The sequence below is a fragment of the Antechinus flavipes genome, chromosome 3 (assembly GCF_016432865.1).
Source record: "Antechinus flavipes isolate AdamAnt ecotype Samford, QLD, Australia chromosome 3, AdamAnt_v2, whole genome shotgun sequence".
In the NCBI taxonomy this organism is placed as follows: Eukaryota; Metazoa; Chordata; class Mammalia; order Dasyuromorphia; family Dasyuridae; genus Antechinus; species Antechinus flavipes.
This window is the reverse complement of record NC_067400.1, coordinates 189,800,532-189,817,726: the sequence shown is the minus strand read 5'-3', so window position 1 is coordinate 189,817,726 and position 17,195 is coordinate 189,800,532. Positions and strand designations below refer to the sequence as shown.

General features: G+C 34.7%; 1 protein-coding gene across 2 annotated transcripts in view; it reads right to left on the bottom strand.

Moving 5' to 3' along the window:
• CADM2 (cell adhesion molecule 2) overlaps window positions 1-14,101 on the bottom strand; it is a 1,468,479-nt gene extending 1,454,378 nt beyond the window's left edge. For both annotated transcript variants that reach the window (XM_051984362.1, XM_051984363.1), the window contains exon 1: window positions 14,012-14,101. In XM_051984362.1, the coding sequence (XP_051840322.1) occupies window positions 14,012-14,072 (61 nt within the window). In that variant the 5' untranslated portion in view covers window positions 14,073-14,101. The remainder of the gene's footprint in view (window positions 1-14,011) is intronic.
• Between the last annotated feature and the right edge of the window lie 3,094 nt (window positions 14,102-17,195).

Sequence of the window (17,195 nt, the reverse complement as noted above, 5' to 3'; positions counted from 1 at the left end):
CTATCATTTTTACCAGAAGGTAGGCTAAGGAGTAATATTTGAATTATACACTAAAGAAATAATACCAAAGAGGCTTAGATTTTAATCAGATGAAATCTATTGTAATGTAAGCAAGAAAGGAAGCTTTAATACATATAACAGTACAAGGAGCATTGTTTCTAGATGGGTACTTTAAAAATGTTTTCCCTGAGGCATCAGCAGCTCTTTTAAAATTATTGTCACTGGTAGCATCAGAATTGCTCATGCAGAACTTCAGCTCTAAAATACTTAATATTTTTGCTTGTTACATAGATCCTTCTCCCAGACCTCTTCTCCCCAACATTCTCTCTGCTGACCTGGTCATTTACTGTTCTGGCCCACTGAGCTTTTATGAAATTATGAATCATCCTCTTGAAAAAAATGAGTGAGAATACAACGTGCTTGAATATTTCTTGTTCACTTGTCATCTTCTTTTAAGTTGCATTTTAAAAAAGCTAGTGTTATATTGAGAATATATTCAGTATTAAAAGGCAAGAAAAGTAAGTTATTTAATACAGGTTTAAATGAAAAACCTTAAAAGCACAATGAAGTTTGTAGCATTACTTGTTGATATAGTGATGTTGTACTCCTTACAGACATATTTTGTTCCATTTGGAAAAAGCAAACAGGTACATTTTGTTTAATTTAATGATATGGGGATGGAGAGTAAGATAGGGATTTTTTAAAAGAGAAGGTTAGGTCTAGAAGAAAAATTGTAATATTTCCAGATTTGTTTTCTAATTTAATCTAAAGTAATTAAAATTCTGTTTAAATCTTGAATTATGCATAGCAATTCCGGAAAATGGGTTTACCATTAAATGTTGGGCTATTGTGTACAAAATCAGGTTTTACATGTTCTTTTCATTTTGCAGCAGAATATGGTTACCAGAGAACTATTGAAGACAGAAAAATCTGACTTCACATCCTACTCTTTATACATGCAGACTTTGTGACTGAAAAAGTTAGTAGATGGTTACAATTACAAGAAGAAGATTAGAGTTTAATTATCTTTGTATTTTGTTTGACATTATATGTAGAATAATCTGAGCCATATTTATGTATTTAGAATAATCTGAGCCATATTTATGTATTTCAAATCAACTGGATTATTTGCTCTAATAGGAAATAAGTAGTAGAAGAAAAAGAATGCTACTGTGGATAACTTTCACTATGAATCCAAAAATCTTCATTTTGCAAATTAACATCAATCTTATTTTATTATAAGACTGTTTTCTAGAATTTTTTTAATGTTAAAAGAAGAAGGTTTGAGTCTACTACTTCTGTTCATTCATTTAATGAACAGAATAACCACAAGAAAAAGATTTTAAATAGGAAATATGATTCTGGAGAATTAGTTTTTGATTAATCCAGGTTAGTTGGAGTTGATAATTTGATAAAAAATAAATTAAACTGTGTATTGAAAAGGCTCAGATATTGAAGCAAGTTAGCTTTTATTTCAAAGCTCTTCATAAAATTATTAACAAAAGGCTAGAACAAGTTCTAAACCATAGTAATGCAAGACTTTGTGATAATCAATGATGATCAACACAGGGATCAAGAGAGGCAGACAGACAAACATACACACACACAGACACAGACACACACAGATTTGACTTTAGGGATACTCATTCAGTCCATCAATAAAAAATGGAAGCACTTACTTTGTGCCAGGCACAATGCTAAGAGGACAAAAAAAAATGTCTCTATCTTCAAAGAGAGATTACAATCTAAAGGGGTTACAATGAAAGTCTTCCCTATCACATTTGTAACTCTTAACTTTTCTCATAGAAAGAGAATTAGGCATCATACTACTTTATTCACTTTCTTTCCTCAGTAAAATTTCTTTGTAAAAGTACAAGACAAGGCAGCAAACATGAAACATTATAACCTCTACAAAATCTGGAGACCTCATGCAAACTTCTAGACAAAAAGACTTCAAATGCTACATTTTCAAAAAAATGGCATAACATTATTTCCTTCCTATTTCTGCAAATTCAATGGAAAATTAGTTCAACATTCTCTCAAAATAATTCTGTTTAGGGTTAGATATTCTGGATAAAAATGTGAATTAGAGATTCTGACCATTTTAGGCAGCATTATTCTATTAACTTGTTTTTTTTTTTTTAATAACTTTTTATTGATATAACTCATGCAAGGGTAATATTCTATTAACTTGTAACAAAAGATTCAATATAGCAGAGGTACAAAAAGAATCATTTATATTCACTTAAATGCTACAAATTTAAGAAAATGAAAATTTAATCTATCAGTAATTATTTATGCTTAAATGTGGTTAAGAGGTAGAGTTAGAAATATCTATATTTCTAAGGGAAAAAAAAAAATAAAAAAATAATTCACACAAATTTTTCACTTAACCCAAAATTTTTTCAGAAATTATTCCTGAAATACTGACATAATTAATTTAATTAAATAATATCAGTGCAAAGAAAAAAACAGAGTATTAACTTCACCTCCTTGTCATTAATTAGCCTCCTAAAAATGGCATTATATTGACAGAAAAGCTGTTAATTTAGGAGCAATTATGTAAAACTGATGCCCTGGAAGTGTTTTAGTTAAGAGCTGAGGTGACCATGTGGAAAAATGAGAGTTTGATTAAATCCAAATTCTTAAAATAGTTCAATTATTAGATTTCTAAAAGTTTTATGAGCTTACACTAATAATTTTTTTTAAAAAAGATAGTAATAAGAGTGATTTTCAAAGTCATGTGATCTGATAAACTTTGAAGCCACTAATATAATTAGGAACATTTGAACCATAACAACAGCATCATATAATATCAAAGAACTGATTTTTAAAATAAAAAAATATGGTTAGTTATCTTTGATATGTAAATTATATACATTATACATATTACCTATATATAGTTCTTGCTTTTTCTGAATATTTCAATTTTCCTAGAAACTATAATACTCTTGCTTTCAAAATCTTAAGCAGGATTAATCAAATGTTACTATTATAAATATGCATCCTTCTTTATAGAAAGGACTAAGCATAAAAAAATCACTACTAAATTTTAAAAGCCTAAAATAAATCTTATGGTATGGTATTGCTTTAACCTCAGTTAATTGGCAAGAACAACTCTGGTTATGCAAAACAAGAACTAATCAGCCTTCTACTACACAGCCTGGTAACAATAAAAGCAGATCATGTCACTAATAATCTGGCAGATCCAGGTCAGTTGATAATTCTCATGTGCTCCTGATTTTTATCCTGGAGTATTAATTACTACAACTAGCAATGAAAAATAATTTAGATATGAGTTAGCTTAGTTAATCTGTCTCAATCAGGCATTTCAAATTACATGTGCAAGGTTTTTGTTAAGTAGAAAAAAGAGTTAAGATTTTGCCTACTCAAGACTCCTGGTTCAAAGAAATATATAAAGGATAATGCATAGCAAATATGTATTGACTACTCTGGTATAAAAATATGAATCATTACTTTATATAAAACAGATCATCATTTAGAAGCATTTGTTTCCCTAGTGTCAATTTTATTGTATTGTGTATTACATACAAATGAACCTTCATCAATACAAATATTTATTTTACTCAGAATATAGTATTGACATTTTGACAAATATAAACAAAGTACTTGAATATTATTCAGATTTAATTAAAGGGATGTATCAAGATTAGATATATTGGAAAAGATTAAACTGTGTATATTTGAAATGGAAAGCCAGAGTGGGAGAAGGAAAAAACAATGACAATAGCTCCCCAAATTCTTCTGATTTTAATTTCTCATGAATAAAAAGTGAAACATACACAGAATTAGGTGGAAGATAGTTTAAAGGAGTCTGTATTTCAGTTTTTAAAAAATCTTATTATTTTATATCTATGGATTCTTAAACATTGCCATTATTCTAAGTCGTATTGAAAATACGATAATAACTTCAAACAAAGGAATAAAATGTTCAGATGGTACAAAAAAGCTGCTTGAAGTATTTACTCTACAGCACTTTATAAAATACTTGGCCAGGAAAATAAAAACAAGAAAAAATTGCAAATTATGTTTGAAAGTAAAACTTTAAAAGACTGATGATATAATACACTGAGGAAAACATCTCAGGATTGAAAACACAAATGAACTCAAAGTTTTAAAGTGTGAGAAAATAACTATCTGCTACATAGCTTACACAAAATGCAAGAATATTTTAACATTGTTTGAAGAGGCAGTTGCTATGAAAATCTTTCCCCCTCTTTTATTAAACCCCTTTACCTTAGCTGAACATTAAGATTGGGTCACTAGGTGGAAATGCATATTAATCTAAAATACTGACATGTAGTTTATTCCTGAAATATTTAATCGGTTAATACTATGCATGAATTATTTCCACACATAAGACATATCTTTTCATAATTTCATTACAAAGTCATGGTGATACCGTTTTATAATTTCAATGTAAAATTATTTTTATTCGAGATGGGAATAGATAGAGCATTGTAAGAAAGTGTATACCATCTTTTTTGTTTATAAAAAGGAAGTGAACCATTTCTATTCAGGGTAAGGAATATTCATTTTCATGCAACTACAAGGGCAAAGAACTCTATTTAGAAATAACAGATACACTATTATATATTATAATAATCAATTTCTTTCCATCTTGGCAGAATAACTAATGTGACTAACTGCTGTTCCCTACACTGGATTTAAAACTATATAATTGCCTTAAGGTACATCTTTCTCTGAATGCCACCTACACATTAAGACATGACAGTACACTTACAGCCAGGACCATGTTCTGTCCCATATCATCACCGAAAAGATTTGGAAATGAGGACCCGTGCATAATTAAGGTACACAGAATTCAAAGGATATGTAACAAACGAGTTTTCTAAATCCCTAGGATAACCTCATAGAAATAATGTATTTTCAAAAGAAATAGAGAGAAGAATTTAAAAATACTCACTTAAACACACTCAATATTAAATGAGGTGGTTCTTTTGCCTCCAAAATATACACCTATAAGTAAATTTATATGCAGAAAAGAGGGAAAAGAGAAATTTGACCTAAGGATTCTTTAACCAGTAATCAGATAGTCCAACACAACCTCAGGAAAAGAGACAACATATGAAGATGATAGAGAGAAGGTATTAAACATTCTGAAAGGGTTAAATGTTAACAGTGATTTCGTATTAGAAAAAGATTATGTAACAGGGAAATACTCAGCAGAGCATATGCTAATTTAGTTTGCTTGGCCAAGCTTTTCTGTTTGTTTGGCTGGCAAACTAAAATTCTTTCACTCCTCTTTCCCCCCATTTTTATTAAGAGACTAAGCAAACTGATCTTAAAAAAAAATCTTGCATATGTTTAAAAGTTTGTAGAATGTCACCTTTAAATGTATGTTACAAAATAGAATCTGTACAAGCTTTTTTTTTCAGAATTTAGCCCTTGGAAAACTTCCCTTTATTTTGCTGTTCCCCACTATTTTGTGTAGGTGAATCTTTCCTATTGGAAATTTATTTCATATGAAAATTTACTTCATATGAAGACTGTTTCTAGGGAGTAGGAAGAAAAACAGTTACACTGATTAGATTTCAGTTTATAAAACAGAGTGTAATAAAGTAATGAATATAATGCACTTGGCTTATTGTAGGTTTTTTTTTTTCAATCTCTGTCCACTTGAAAACAGTTTTAGTTAGAATACCTAATACCTTTTGCAGCATCCTAAACAGACTTTTTAAGATTCAAAGGAAGAGACTTTCTTGAATATCGATATAGGGAGTATGAAAGGGAGATTCTTATCTTAGAAGGTAAAATGCTAAGATTAATAAATTAGAGGCATATTTAAACTGTATACTCTGTATCTAAGTGATTAAGTAGGCACTACAGGATCCCCTGGATATTTAAATACCAACTTTTAGCAAAGATTCTAAAAGAATTTTTTTTGGCAAAAACAAATTAGTTTTAGTTAGAATACCTAATACCTTTTGCAGCATCCTAAACAGACTTTTTAAGATTCAAAGGAAGAGACTTTGTTGAATATCGATATAGGTAGTATGAAAGGGAGATTCTTATCTTAGAAGGTAAAATGCTAAAATTAATAAATTAGAGGCATATTTAAACTGTATACTCTGTATCTAAGTGATTAAGTAGGCACTATAGGATCCCCTGGATATTTAAATACCAACTTTTAGCAAAGATTCTAAAAGAATTTTTTTTTGGCAAAAACAAATTAATTGGCTTTATAAATTACACTGAATCAATATAACAGTTATGCATTTAGCAGTCTGCAGTTCATCCTTGTCAGAAGTGACACTCACACTCTGCTGCAGAGGTGGCTCTAAACAAACATATATAGTAACTAATGAATTTCCTAAGTTGTGAAGATGTTAGGGAATCAAATTGATTTTAAAAAAGGATTTATTTAAATACATATCCAAAAATTCTACTCTTTAATTCTCTTTAAGTCATTTCCAAAGTATACTGTTTCATATATACCATATCTCTTCAATTAAGACTAAACAAGTTTCCTATACAACATGAATAAAATATTTAAAATATTTAAGTCAAATACTGACTCATAAGTTATCCCCACTTTTGAAAAATTGATGGCTTAATATTTACTTCAGAGTAATTTAAAATATGTGAATAATTAATGATTTTTTTCCTATGACATATCTTCTTACAGTCTCAGCCATCTTTCTATTCAGATATCAATGGAAACAACAGAATAGATGTTCAGTTCTATTTCAAATGCAGGTTTAAGAAATATTTTACTGCAGAAAGCTATTGTACCAAACATATTGACTATTAAATTAATACACATTTTTCACATTTATGCATAAAACAAACAGCTTATATTTTACCTCCAACAAATGGGAATGCTAAGAAAACCTGAAAATAATAAGGGACAAAAATATTAATAGTCTCTACTCCAACTGCTCCCAAGATAAACTTACTGCACTAAAGAAATTTAAAGTTCAAAGATTTGCAAGAAATGTCTAAAATTTTCTAAAAGAAGGACAAAATAAAATTACCCAGTAAGCTCTGGAAGTGAATAATTTAGAGATCACTTTCCTCTTTCTTAAAAAAAAATGCTATTTAGATACTGTACCAAATATTCAAATCATTATTAATTAAAAATCTTTAACATAACTTACATTTTAAATATATTTACTATGGTTCTGAAAGAATTCAAACATTAAGCCAACTCGGCATTTAGAATTTGTCAAGAAAAAAATTCAGAAGATAATTATTCTCTATATTATGAATGACTTGGTATTCTATTAGCTTTATATCAATCCCATAATGTAATCTATGTAAAAAGAAATGTTGACATGTACACCCTTTGCAAAATCGTGTTCCAAAGATAAGTTACTAAACTCTGAGTGAACCAGTTAGCAAATAATAAAAAACAATAAAGGGAAGCTTCATAATAATTGTTTCAATTCATGTGTAAAACATTTAACAGTAAGTATAAACTGGGCTAATTTCCTGGAGAAAAAACAATATGCATAATTTGACATTTTTTCTATAGCAAATTGAAATGCAATAAAAAACAGTTATATAGGTTATATTGTTATTTGATGAGCTCATTCTGGCAGTCCATCCATAATGACAATTCTTAATTTGTTAAGAGACCTATTTATTGGCTTTGTTTATATGATAAATAACATTGGCAGAGATGAAAAATTCTCTAAGGCTTTGGCATAGCTCAAATTACATTTAATCTTCATAGAATGCCATAAATAGTACTAAATGCACAGTGTACAAATACATTAAACTGTCAACTCCTGTTTATTTGAAGGGCACTATACATGTGAAATGTGAGAAGTGATGAAGAAAAATAATAAGATGACAACTTTTTCAGAAGGTGGAGATAATGGTATCACATCCACAACAAGATGTTGGACCAAACTCTTTTTAATGGAATTTGCTATTCCACTTGGCATTATTATTTTTATAACATTAAATCTATGTTCCCTGGAATGGAATCTAATCCCCCCCCAATAGTTTACATTTCCATTTTTTTTAACAATGTTCCTCTGACGAAAACTCAAAGGAAAATACTGTTTTATCTCATCCATTATTATTTGGCTATTTGATTAAAGTTATTCAGGGTTATTCTTTATTCTTTATTTTCAAGTAGGTTTAAAACTGAGAAAAAAAATTGTCTAGAACATGTTGTAAAAGTACTTTGAGTTTCAATATCATGACACCCGATGTTTTCGTGTATTTTCTCAGAAGCAGAGTACATTTAAGGCATTAGATACTATTTGCATTATCACACAGCAGGGTGCTTCAGCAGCTACAGTTCTAGGTTAATCCTGACCCACATCTTGACAAGAAGAATTTGCAAAGATTCCTTTCTATAGAACTATTTTTGAAATGCTTGGCATTTCCAAATAAAATGTTGGCTATATATACATGTGTGTATGTATATGTGTGTATATATATATATATAGCATGGTACCCAAAAAAACATATACAAGTTCAATCCAACATTCATTCATTCAGCATCTATTATGCATAGACATCATTGAAAAACATTGTTCTAGTTATCATTCTTTCCACTTTAAAACTTTTAAGATTTAAAATTTTTACAATAAACCTATGGATACCATAAAATTACCCAATATTTATTTAACAAAAACTAAAACTATACTAGTCAAATGGAAAAATTGGGAAAACGTAACTCTATTGTGACTAATTAGATTTAAAATACTTATTAAATACTTGCCACAATGGCCAATAGAGCAATTCAAAGAGGTGAGCATCTTTAAAATGTGCAAATTGCTTCAAAATTCAGCCTATCATCATTCTCATGATGTTTTATGGTTTTCTTTCTCCTTCCCACATCTAGTCGAGATGCTATAGTTAAACTGTGCCTTTGGCAAGGGAGTTTTTTGTTGGTTTTTATAGAGAGGCTTTCTAAAAAAGGAGCCTTCAAAATAGAAAAGGAAAATATGCATCTTTCTAATGCAGAGCACAAAATTCATGTCAATAACCCAAACAGCAAATACCAATATGCTATCAGTATTAAATTATTTTAATATAATCAAAAGCAATTACCATGTTAAGAAAAATTTTAAAACTCCACATTTTATTCTCTAAATAGTTCAGTAGTGTAAGTAGGTCTTATCATTACTTCTTTCCATATTACAAATGAGTAAATTGTCTTTTGACGTTAATCCTTAGCCATCCTTAAATATATGAATATATCTATATGTATTTTTTATTTTAAATCTCCATCATAATGGAATTTTAATTCAGAAAGAGTACCTAAAACGTTTTATCTAATTTCTTGATTTTTAAGATGGGGAAACTGGTCTGGGGAGATTAAGAGGCTTCACCCAAATTATTCAACTAGTTAATGGCAGGAAGAATTAGGACTAATGTTAACATACAGTACATCAGTTTTTTCATTATGGCACATGGCCTTCACACTTTTCTCCCTTTTGTGAAAAAAAGCAATACTCAAACCCTGGCATTTAATGTATCTGGTTTTTACAGCAAGTAGAATGTCCTCCATCTGAGCAGGTTTTTGTCATCTACATCCACAACTACTTTGGAAATATATAGAATCAAAGTAGGAGTAAAATAGAAAGACAGGAAAAAGAAAAGTTGGAGGTAAGAGAGTAAGCTATATACAAATTTGTGAGCAAATTAATTCTCAAGTAAATTTACTTTATTCTCTGGCTACTATATATAATTATAGTGAAACTCCTTTGTGTAGTTGCCACTAAATTTTAAAGATTGGTCAAGACAGAAAGAAGGAAATATATAAAATATTTTATACACAAAACAAACAAAAAGAAAAGAAGGTTAGTATACTAGAAATGATAAGTGAGGGGAAGGAGTAATTAGTATGTCTTTAAATAATCAGATTTTTGGGGAATCATTAAAATTTGAGTAATTCTGATTTTGGATGAGGAAACTTCAACCTGAAGAAGTTTGCTTCTACTTAGTTTAATTTTGCATCTATGTGTGTTCCAAAGTGTATTTGAAATTAAAATTAGTCCTAATGTACATGTGTATAATACTAACCCAAAGTATCCTTATAAGAGTCATTTGTAGATTTCAAATTCCCTTTTATTATCTTTGTTTTTTCCTTAAATTACTTTGCTCAGTTTAGGAATATTCACTATTCTTTTTAACTTTTGGTGAGGCAAGGAGGGTTAAGAGACTTGCCTACTGTTAATCTGCTACTAAATGTGTGAGGTCCCATTTGGAGTATTCTGGACTCCAGAATGGGTACTCAATCCATTTTTCAAATTTCCCAGAGTAATCTAAAGAAATATTATGTCTGTCTGCCTATCTCTCTCTCTCTCTCTCTCTCTCTCTCTCTCTCTCTCTCTCTCTCTCTCTCTCTCTCCATATATATATAATATATATATATATATATTATATTTATAATATATATTATATCTTTGTACTGCTTACAATAAAATTATTTTAGTATTTGAACTAAACATACTATTTAGCAAGATAGGTTTTGAGCTTCTCCATTTTCATCTAACTTTTAAAGCTTTGTCTTTTATTTTGTCTCCTCTCACAATCAGGGAAAAGGAAATCTGTCCTTTAATCTGTAAATTGAATTGAATAATTTGCAAATAGGGTACATTGGATATTATTCTTTGGTTAGAGACATATTTCATTCTCTACCTAATGAATTCAACCCCTAAAGGCTATCACTGAACATTATTCTGTTTTGTAATGTCCAACACTTTATATAAGACTTCTTTTCTCATCTTATCAGTAGTCTGTTTCCTAACACTAGCTTACCATTTCATCTATTAATCTATTAATAGTTCAAAAAGCCAATATTGCTCCCTACTAGAAAAAAAAGTAAATAAAAATAAGGAACAGTGATGCGAAACTCTAAGGGAAACAAGTCTCCTTGTTAAGAAGTATAGACTTTAAAACATGCCAAAGGAAAAATTATTTTAGCAAATAAAAATTGTGAAGTCTGGTTCGATGATTTAAAAAAAATTCTAAGACTTATAAAGCATCAAAATAAATTACTGCTCATAGAATATTGCATTTGCTTAGTCATAACTATTCCTCTGCAGAGTAGATTTTCTAGGGAAAAAATAAAATGTTCAGTTTCCCCTTTCCACCTTTCATTCCCCAGACACAGAAAGGAAAGGAATGACAACTCCTGGATCTGTGTCCAGGAAATAAAGTTTTCATGTTATAATTTAATGGTGTCCTAATAAAGCCTTGTTCCAAAAGGGGAAAACCTGAGCCCTGAAGCAATGCTCTCAACCAAGGCTGAGACAACGGGAAAGCTAGAGCAATTTGTTTGAGCAAGAACTGACAATATCAACAAAGTGTGATGTGGCTATGGAGCATTGCTTGATAAATGTGAGGCAGCCATAAACGTGAGAAGACAGTCCAATGGTGCTTTCTTTGGGTTTGTTTATTTTTCTCCCCTCTTTTTTGCTTACTAATACTGGCCTGATTTAAGGCACTTCTAAGTCCATAAACTCAGTATGTTTGCATCCTTTTGCTTTGCCATATTTTATTTTTTTTCTTTCTTTAAACCTGCTGCTGTTCTTTGCAGAGCTGTATTTTCCTTGACATAACTCCTTATTCAATTCTCCTCACAACTACTGTGAAAAGCACCATCACTGTTTTAATCATTGATTTATACACACTTAAAATAGGAAACACCAATGTCCTGAATAGAGCTGATCAAGTCTATGGATAGGGAGAATAAATTTTCCTTTTGGATGAGAGACTGAGGGGGGGGGTGTGATGGGAGAAATGGAAGGGAACGAAGGAGGAAGAGAGGGGGGGAGAAAGAGAGAGAGAGAGAGAGAAGGAGAGAGAGAGAGAGAGAGAGAAGAGAGAGAGAGAGAGAGAGAGAGAGAGCGAGCAGTTATTTTGCAGCACACTGAATAGACAATTCACGGAGAAATGTAGAAAGCAGAGAGGAGGCGACCCCCAGGTGCAGTCCACTGCACACATGCCCTATAATAAATAATCTCGCACAAGCACAGCAGCAGCTCCTTTGCAATGACGTACGGGGGCCAGCACAGAGAGATTGGCAGAAAAAACATATCCAGTAGTGTAAAATTTCATCGCAATCACCAAATTAACTGATTTCCCCACACACTCCTCTTGGCCAAGGCAAGCAATTGAGGGAGAGGAAGAGGGAGGGGGGGGAGAGAGAGAGGGGGAGAGAGAGAGAGAGAGAGAGAGAGAGAGAGAGAGGAAATGCAACTTATTGAGAGGTGAAATAGGGTCTGGATGTGCATGTTTTTGCATGTACTGGAAAACCAAGAATATATAAGCCACTGTGGTTACTTCACGTAAGGGTGGGGGCAACCAGGAATATTCTATCCTTTCTGAGACAGAAGCACATGATATATGCAACTACAGCATAAAATAGACTTTCAACAATATACAAGAAATTTCTCGACAAGGTCGATTACTTAATTCATTTAAATACCCTCTATTATCAAAAATACTTATGAATAATATATGGTCCCTATTCAATGTGTGTGTATGTGTGTGGGGGTAATGGATAGGTGGAATGCATTCAAAGAACTTGGTGAATGATGGTTCATTGACCTCATTTAAATCCTCCAAGGGCTGCTGGGGTTTGCATGTCGGTGTGTCTTACTTTCAAATTCCTTTACCCAGGGGCAAATAAATTCAGTCAACTTCTATCTTTCCGCATCAATACAAAATTGGCAGAGGGTACAGAGGTGGCTGAAGATTCACCAAGAAATCTGGAGTAACATAGCTGGAAAGATTTCCCAACCACCACCCTTTCACCTCCATCCTCTCTCTCTATACCGCACACTAAAGCCACATCCCTACACTACCCTCACAGCACCACATCATGCCCATTACAGCCCCTCCCCCCCCCCCCAAAAAAAGCGCCCTCTCTCAATGGACTACTCCTCTATGCTTGGCCATTTATTTTATAATCAGCACTTCCTTCCTCTACTTAACACCCCTCCCCTCTTTAAAAGGTCTAGGGAGAGAGCATCGTAATTCCCTCCTCAACCCACATCCAAATCCAGAGATTTGCATAATAACAGCATTTTGTGCAGCTCTTCCCACTACGGCCACAGTGGTTGTTACATTGCACTAAAAAGATAATATTAATTAAGGAAAGAGGTGGTGATGGGGGGGGAGGGGGGCTAAAAGGTAGGGAATCCACGCGAAAATCTCTGGACAGTAAAGTAACTGCTCTGAAGCATATTTCTATTTCTTCAAAAATGGAAATGACACGAAATGATTTAAAAGGGGAAAAAAATCATTTTGTCGCTAAAATAGGTTTTGGAAAATGTCTTTGTAAACCCTCCTTTTAAGAAAAATAAATAAATAAAGCAAATCACAGTCTCCCCCTCTGTTCCTAGGTGAATGACACGTCTTACAACACATTTTCCCCCCGGGGATGTTATTGCAATGCACACGGTGCTGCTGCTGCTGTTCTCGCCGTCTCTGTAGCTCTCTCCCAGGCTCTTACACTTTAAAAAGACACACTGATACGATGGTGGGCAGAAGAGATAGGAAGATGGAAAAGGCAGCTCAAAGGGGGCGGGGGGGGGTGTTAAAGGAGATGACTGGAGGTGGAAAGGGGAAGTCAGAAGATTGATATGAGAAGTAGTGTAGGAGATTGTAGAGAGAGGAGGCGAAGAGGGAGGAAGGGAGGGAGGTCAGTGAGAAGGATAAGTTTCTAGCCAAAAAACCCAGGGGTTCGAGGAAAGGGAGGGGCGGAAGAGTAAGAGGCAGGTTCAGGTGAATGAAAGGGGGAAAGGTGCAAAGAGTAAGGAGCACACTGCTGGGAGAGAAGAAGGTCTGAGATAAGATTGGCTAGGGGAATTACTGGTGCAAACTGCCACTGCCCCCTGCTGCACAAGGGAGTTTGTAGGGTGGGGTGGGGGCGTGTAGTGGAGGATGGAGGAAGCCATGGGGTGACGGGGGAGAGTGGAAATGCAGGGTGGAGTGAAGTGGGGATGATGGGGAATGGAAGTGAAGTTGATGCTCCCCGCGGCGGGGCGGGGATTACCTTGTAGCAGGAGCCCGCAGACACTGTAGAAGCGGAGAACGGCGCTTCGTTTCCAAATCATGGTCCCCTCTCTAAAGGACTTGGGAGAGGGAAGGGGGGGGCAGGAGGTACTGGTGAAGGGGGTACAAAAGTGAAAGGTTCAGCTGGTTCCCTTCTCCCGGTACAGGACCTGCCGCCACCACCGCTGCAGTGCTTAAACCCCGGGGAAAGGAGCAGCAGCAGCAGCAGCAGCAGCAGCAGTAGCAGTAGCAGTAGCGAAGCACCAGCAGGATATGGATTTCTGTGGTGAAATAGTTTCTTTTCCTCTTCCTCCTCCACCTCCTCCTGTTGGTGCAACCTCAGTAGCGCCTCTTTTCAAGCAGGGGTTCAGTGTTTCCTTTCCACTGGGGGTGCAGGGGAAGTCCCAGCTCTGGGGCTGCCAGAGCAGGTGGTGCAGAGATTCTGGGGTGTGGGGAAAGATGAGGGCGAGGGCTTCAAGGAGTCGGGAAAGGGGACAGGGAGAAAAGCAGTAGAAAGCTAGGAACCATCCGCCGCTGCCGCTGGCTCCGTCCCTGGATTGCAGGGAGGCGGCAGTGGGGCCAGTGATGGTGGTGGCGACGGCGGCAGTGGTGGAGGTGGTGGCGGCGGCGTCGCTGGTGGAGGTGGTGGCGGCGGCGGCGGAGGAGGCAGCAGCAATAGCAGCGCAGCAGCAGCAGCAGCAGCAGCAGCAGCAGCAGCTTAGTGGATGCTCAGGCTCCAGCAATAGCGGCGGCAGCGGCGGCGGCGGCGGCGGCGGCGGCAGCTCTTACTCCCTCTCCCTCTCCCTTTCGTTCTCCCTCTCCCTCTCCCTCTCCCTCTCCCTCTCCCTCTCCCTCTCGCTCTCCCTCTCGCTCTCTCTCTCTCCTCTCTCTCTTTCTCTCCCTCTCTCTCCAGCACCAGACACAAGGGCAAGCACAGCGCCGAGGAAGCCCCGCCCCAACCCTTGGTCAGGATAGACACCGCCCCCTAGCCAATAGGAACCACCTACCCACCCAACTTGACCAATAAGTGGAATCAATGGGAGGAGTCAAGCGCCGGGAAAAACAAACAGGCGTCTCAAGGACCCTTCGGGCGAGAAAACACTAAAGCCTTCCCCCTTACCCCAACCTGGTGGCCTCCTACCCCGCCTGACACTCAACCACCCGTCTTCAGAAACTGCCCGCCCCTAAACTGGATGAAGGAAAACCACTCTGACTAATCAGAATTCCTTACTAAGGGGAGGGTCCAGCCAATCACCTCCGCGAGAGGGCGGGGTTGGTCTTGTCCTCTCCAGGTTCTGGAATCCACAGCAACAGAGCTTGGTGTTGGGTGCGAAGCTCTTGCACATAATTTAGGCTTCCAAGAGCAGATGGTAACTGCACCTGCCCTGTCATCCATTGCAACTGCAGCATAGACTTTGAGGCTACACACAGAGGAATAATAAAGAAAGATTGGGAGATAGCAAGCATTGGTTGTAAGAAACCTACCGGTGTGCAAGAATTTCGGAAGAGCCCAAGAAAAGTTGGAAGGAAGATGTAGATTGATTTCTCTCAGATGAGAATTATTTGGGTTTAATGTCTTCGAAATTTGTGTGTGCCTATGGATCCGAGTAAGTGAAGGTGGCCCACTGGTTTTGCACTCCACACACTTAAAATAGTTTAGCAATGACTTAAGGGAAGACAGTTGATTTTCTAGCTAGCGAGATATCTTCATAAATATTACATAAAAAAGGACAGGAAAACTCAGCAAGAGGTAGAAAAAAAAAAGCATGCTTATACAAATACTAACACAAACTAGCAAGAATTACCCAGATTATTGCGGTTATTTATGTTTCTAGATGAATTCCATTTGTAGGACTCCAATGTGGTCAAATCTTTGTTGAAGCAATTGATACATTAAGTAAAAAGGAGAAACATTGAAAAGCTTCAGACTACATCTGAATCATTGAGTTAATTAAAGTATTAAAAAAAAAATACTGTCCACTTTGTGCTGATGAAAAAATTAGAAACTGAGTCGATAAATAATGAATGGAAAGACAAGGTCAATATTGAGGACTTTACTTTGTGATTGGGTTCTTGGTATCCCCTATTTCAGTGTATGATTTTCCTTGTCTCTTTTTTCTCTTCAAAACTTAGTAAAAATCTATATAGTAAAATTTTGAGACTTTAAAATAGGACCTGGCAATATTCTGTAGTATGTATTCTGTAGTATAGGTAGTCTTTTGTACCATTAGGGTGTTTTGACTTTTTTGGATACTGAGTTTGTAAAAATTATGTTCTTTTCAATTATCATTGTTTCCCCTTCTTCCATTAACTTTCTACTCCTGTGGAACAAGGAAGAGAAAAAAATAAAAATGTTTAATAAATCTGAACAATACCTCAAAATAAATTCCCATTTGGGCTGTATCTAAAAACTGCATCTTATTCAGATTATTTAGTCCATTTCCTCTGTGTCAGGAGATAGGTAGGTAGCATTCTTCTTTCTTCAGAATCATGATTGAGCTTGAAGTTATTTTTCAAAATTTTTCATTTCTACAATTTTTGGTTAAATTGTCTTCACTATTCTTCTGATTTTACATTGCATCAGATCATACAAGTCTTTACAAAGATCTCAAAAACTATCCTCTTCATAATTTCTTATGACAAAGTACTATCCCATTACATTCTTATAATTATTTGACCATCCCTTTAGTTTTTATTTCTTTTCCATTAGAAAATGAACTTTTTTCTCTACTCATCGAACATTTTCATATACATACATGCATAAATGCATATATATGTACGTATGGCATAAACCTAGTGGTAATGGTAGTATTGGATCAAAGTTTATGCAGAGTTTAGTAATTTTCCAGGCATAGTTACAAACTATTTTTTATAACAGTTGTCATTAACAGCTCTACCAATACTTCATCACTGTGCCTGTTTTCCAGTAGCCCTTCCAATATCCATTAAAAAAAAAATTAATCAACTGCAGTCTTGTTGGGACAAGACGGTATCCTAGAGTTGTCTTCATTTGAATTTCTCTATTAGTAATCTGGAACATTTTTCCTATATGGTGTAGATAATTTGGCTTTCTTTCTTTTAAAATTATCTTTATATCTTTTGACCATTTATCAATTAGGAAAATTTTTATTCTTACAAATTTGAGTTAGTTCCTTATATAACTTAGAAATGAAACTTTTATAAGA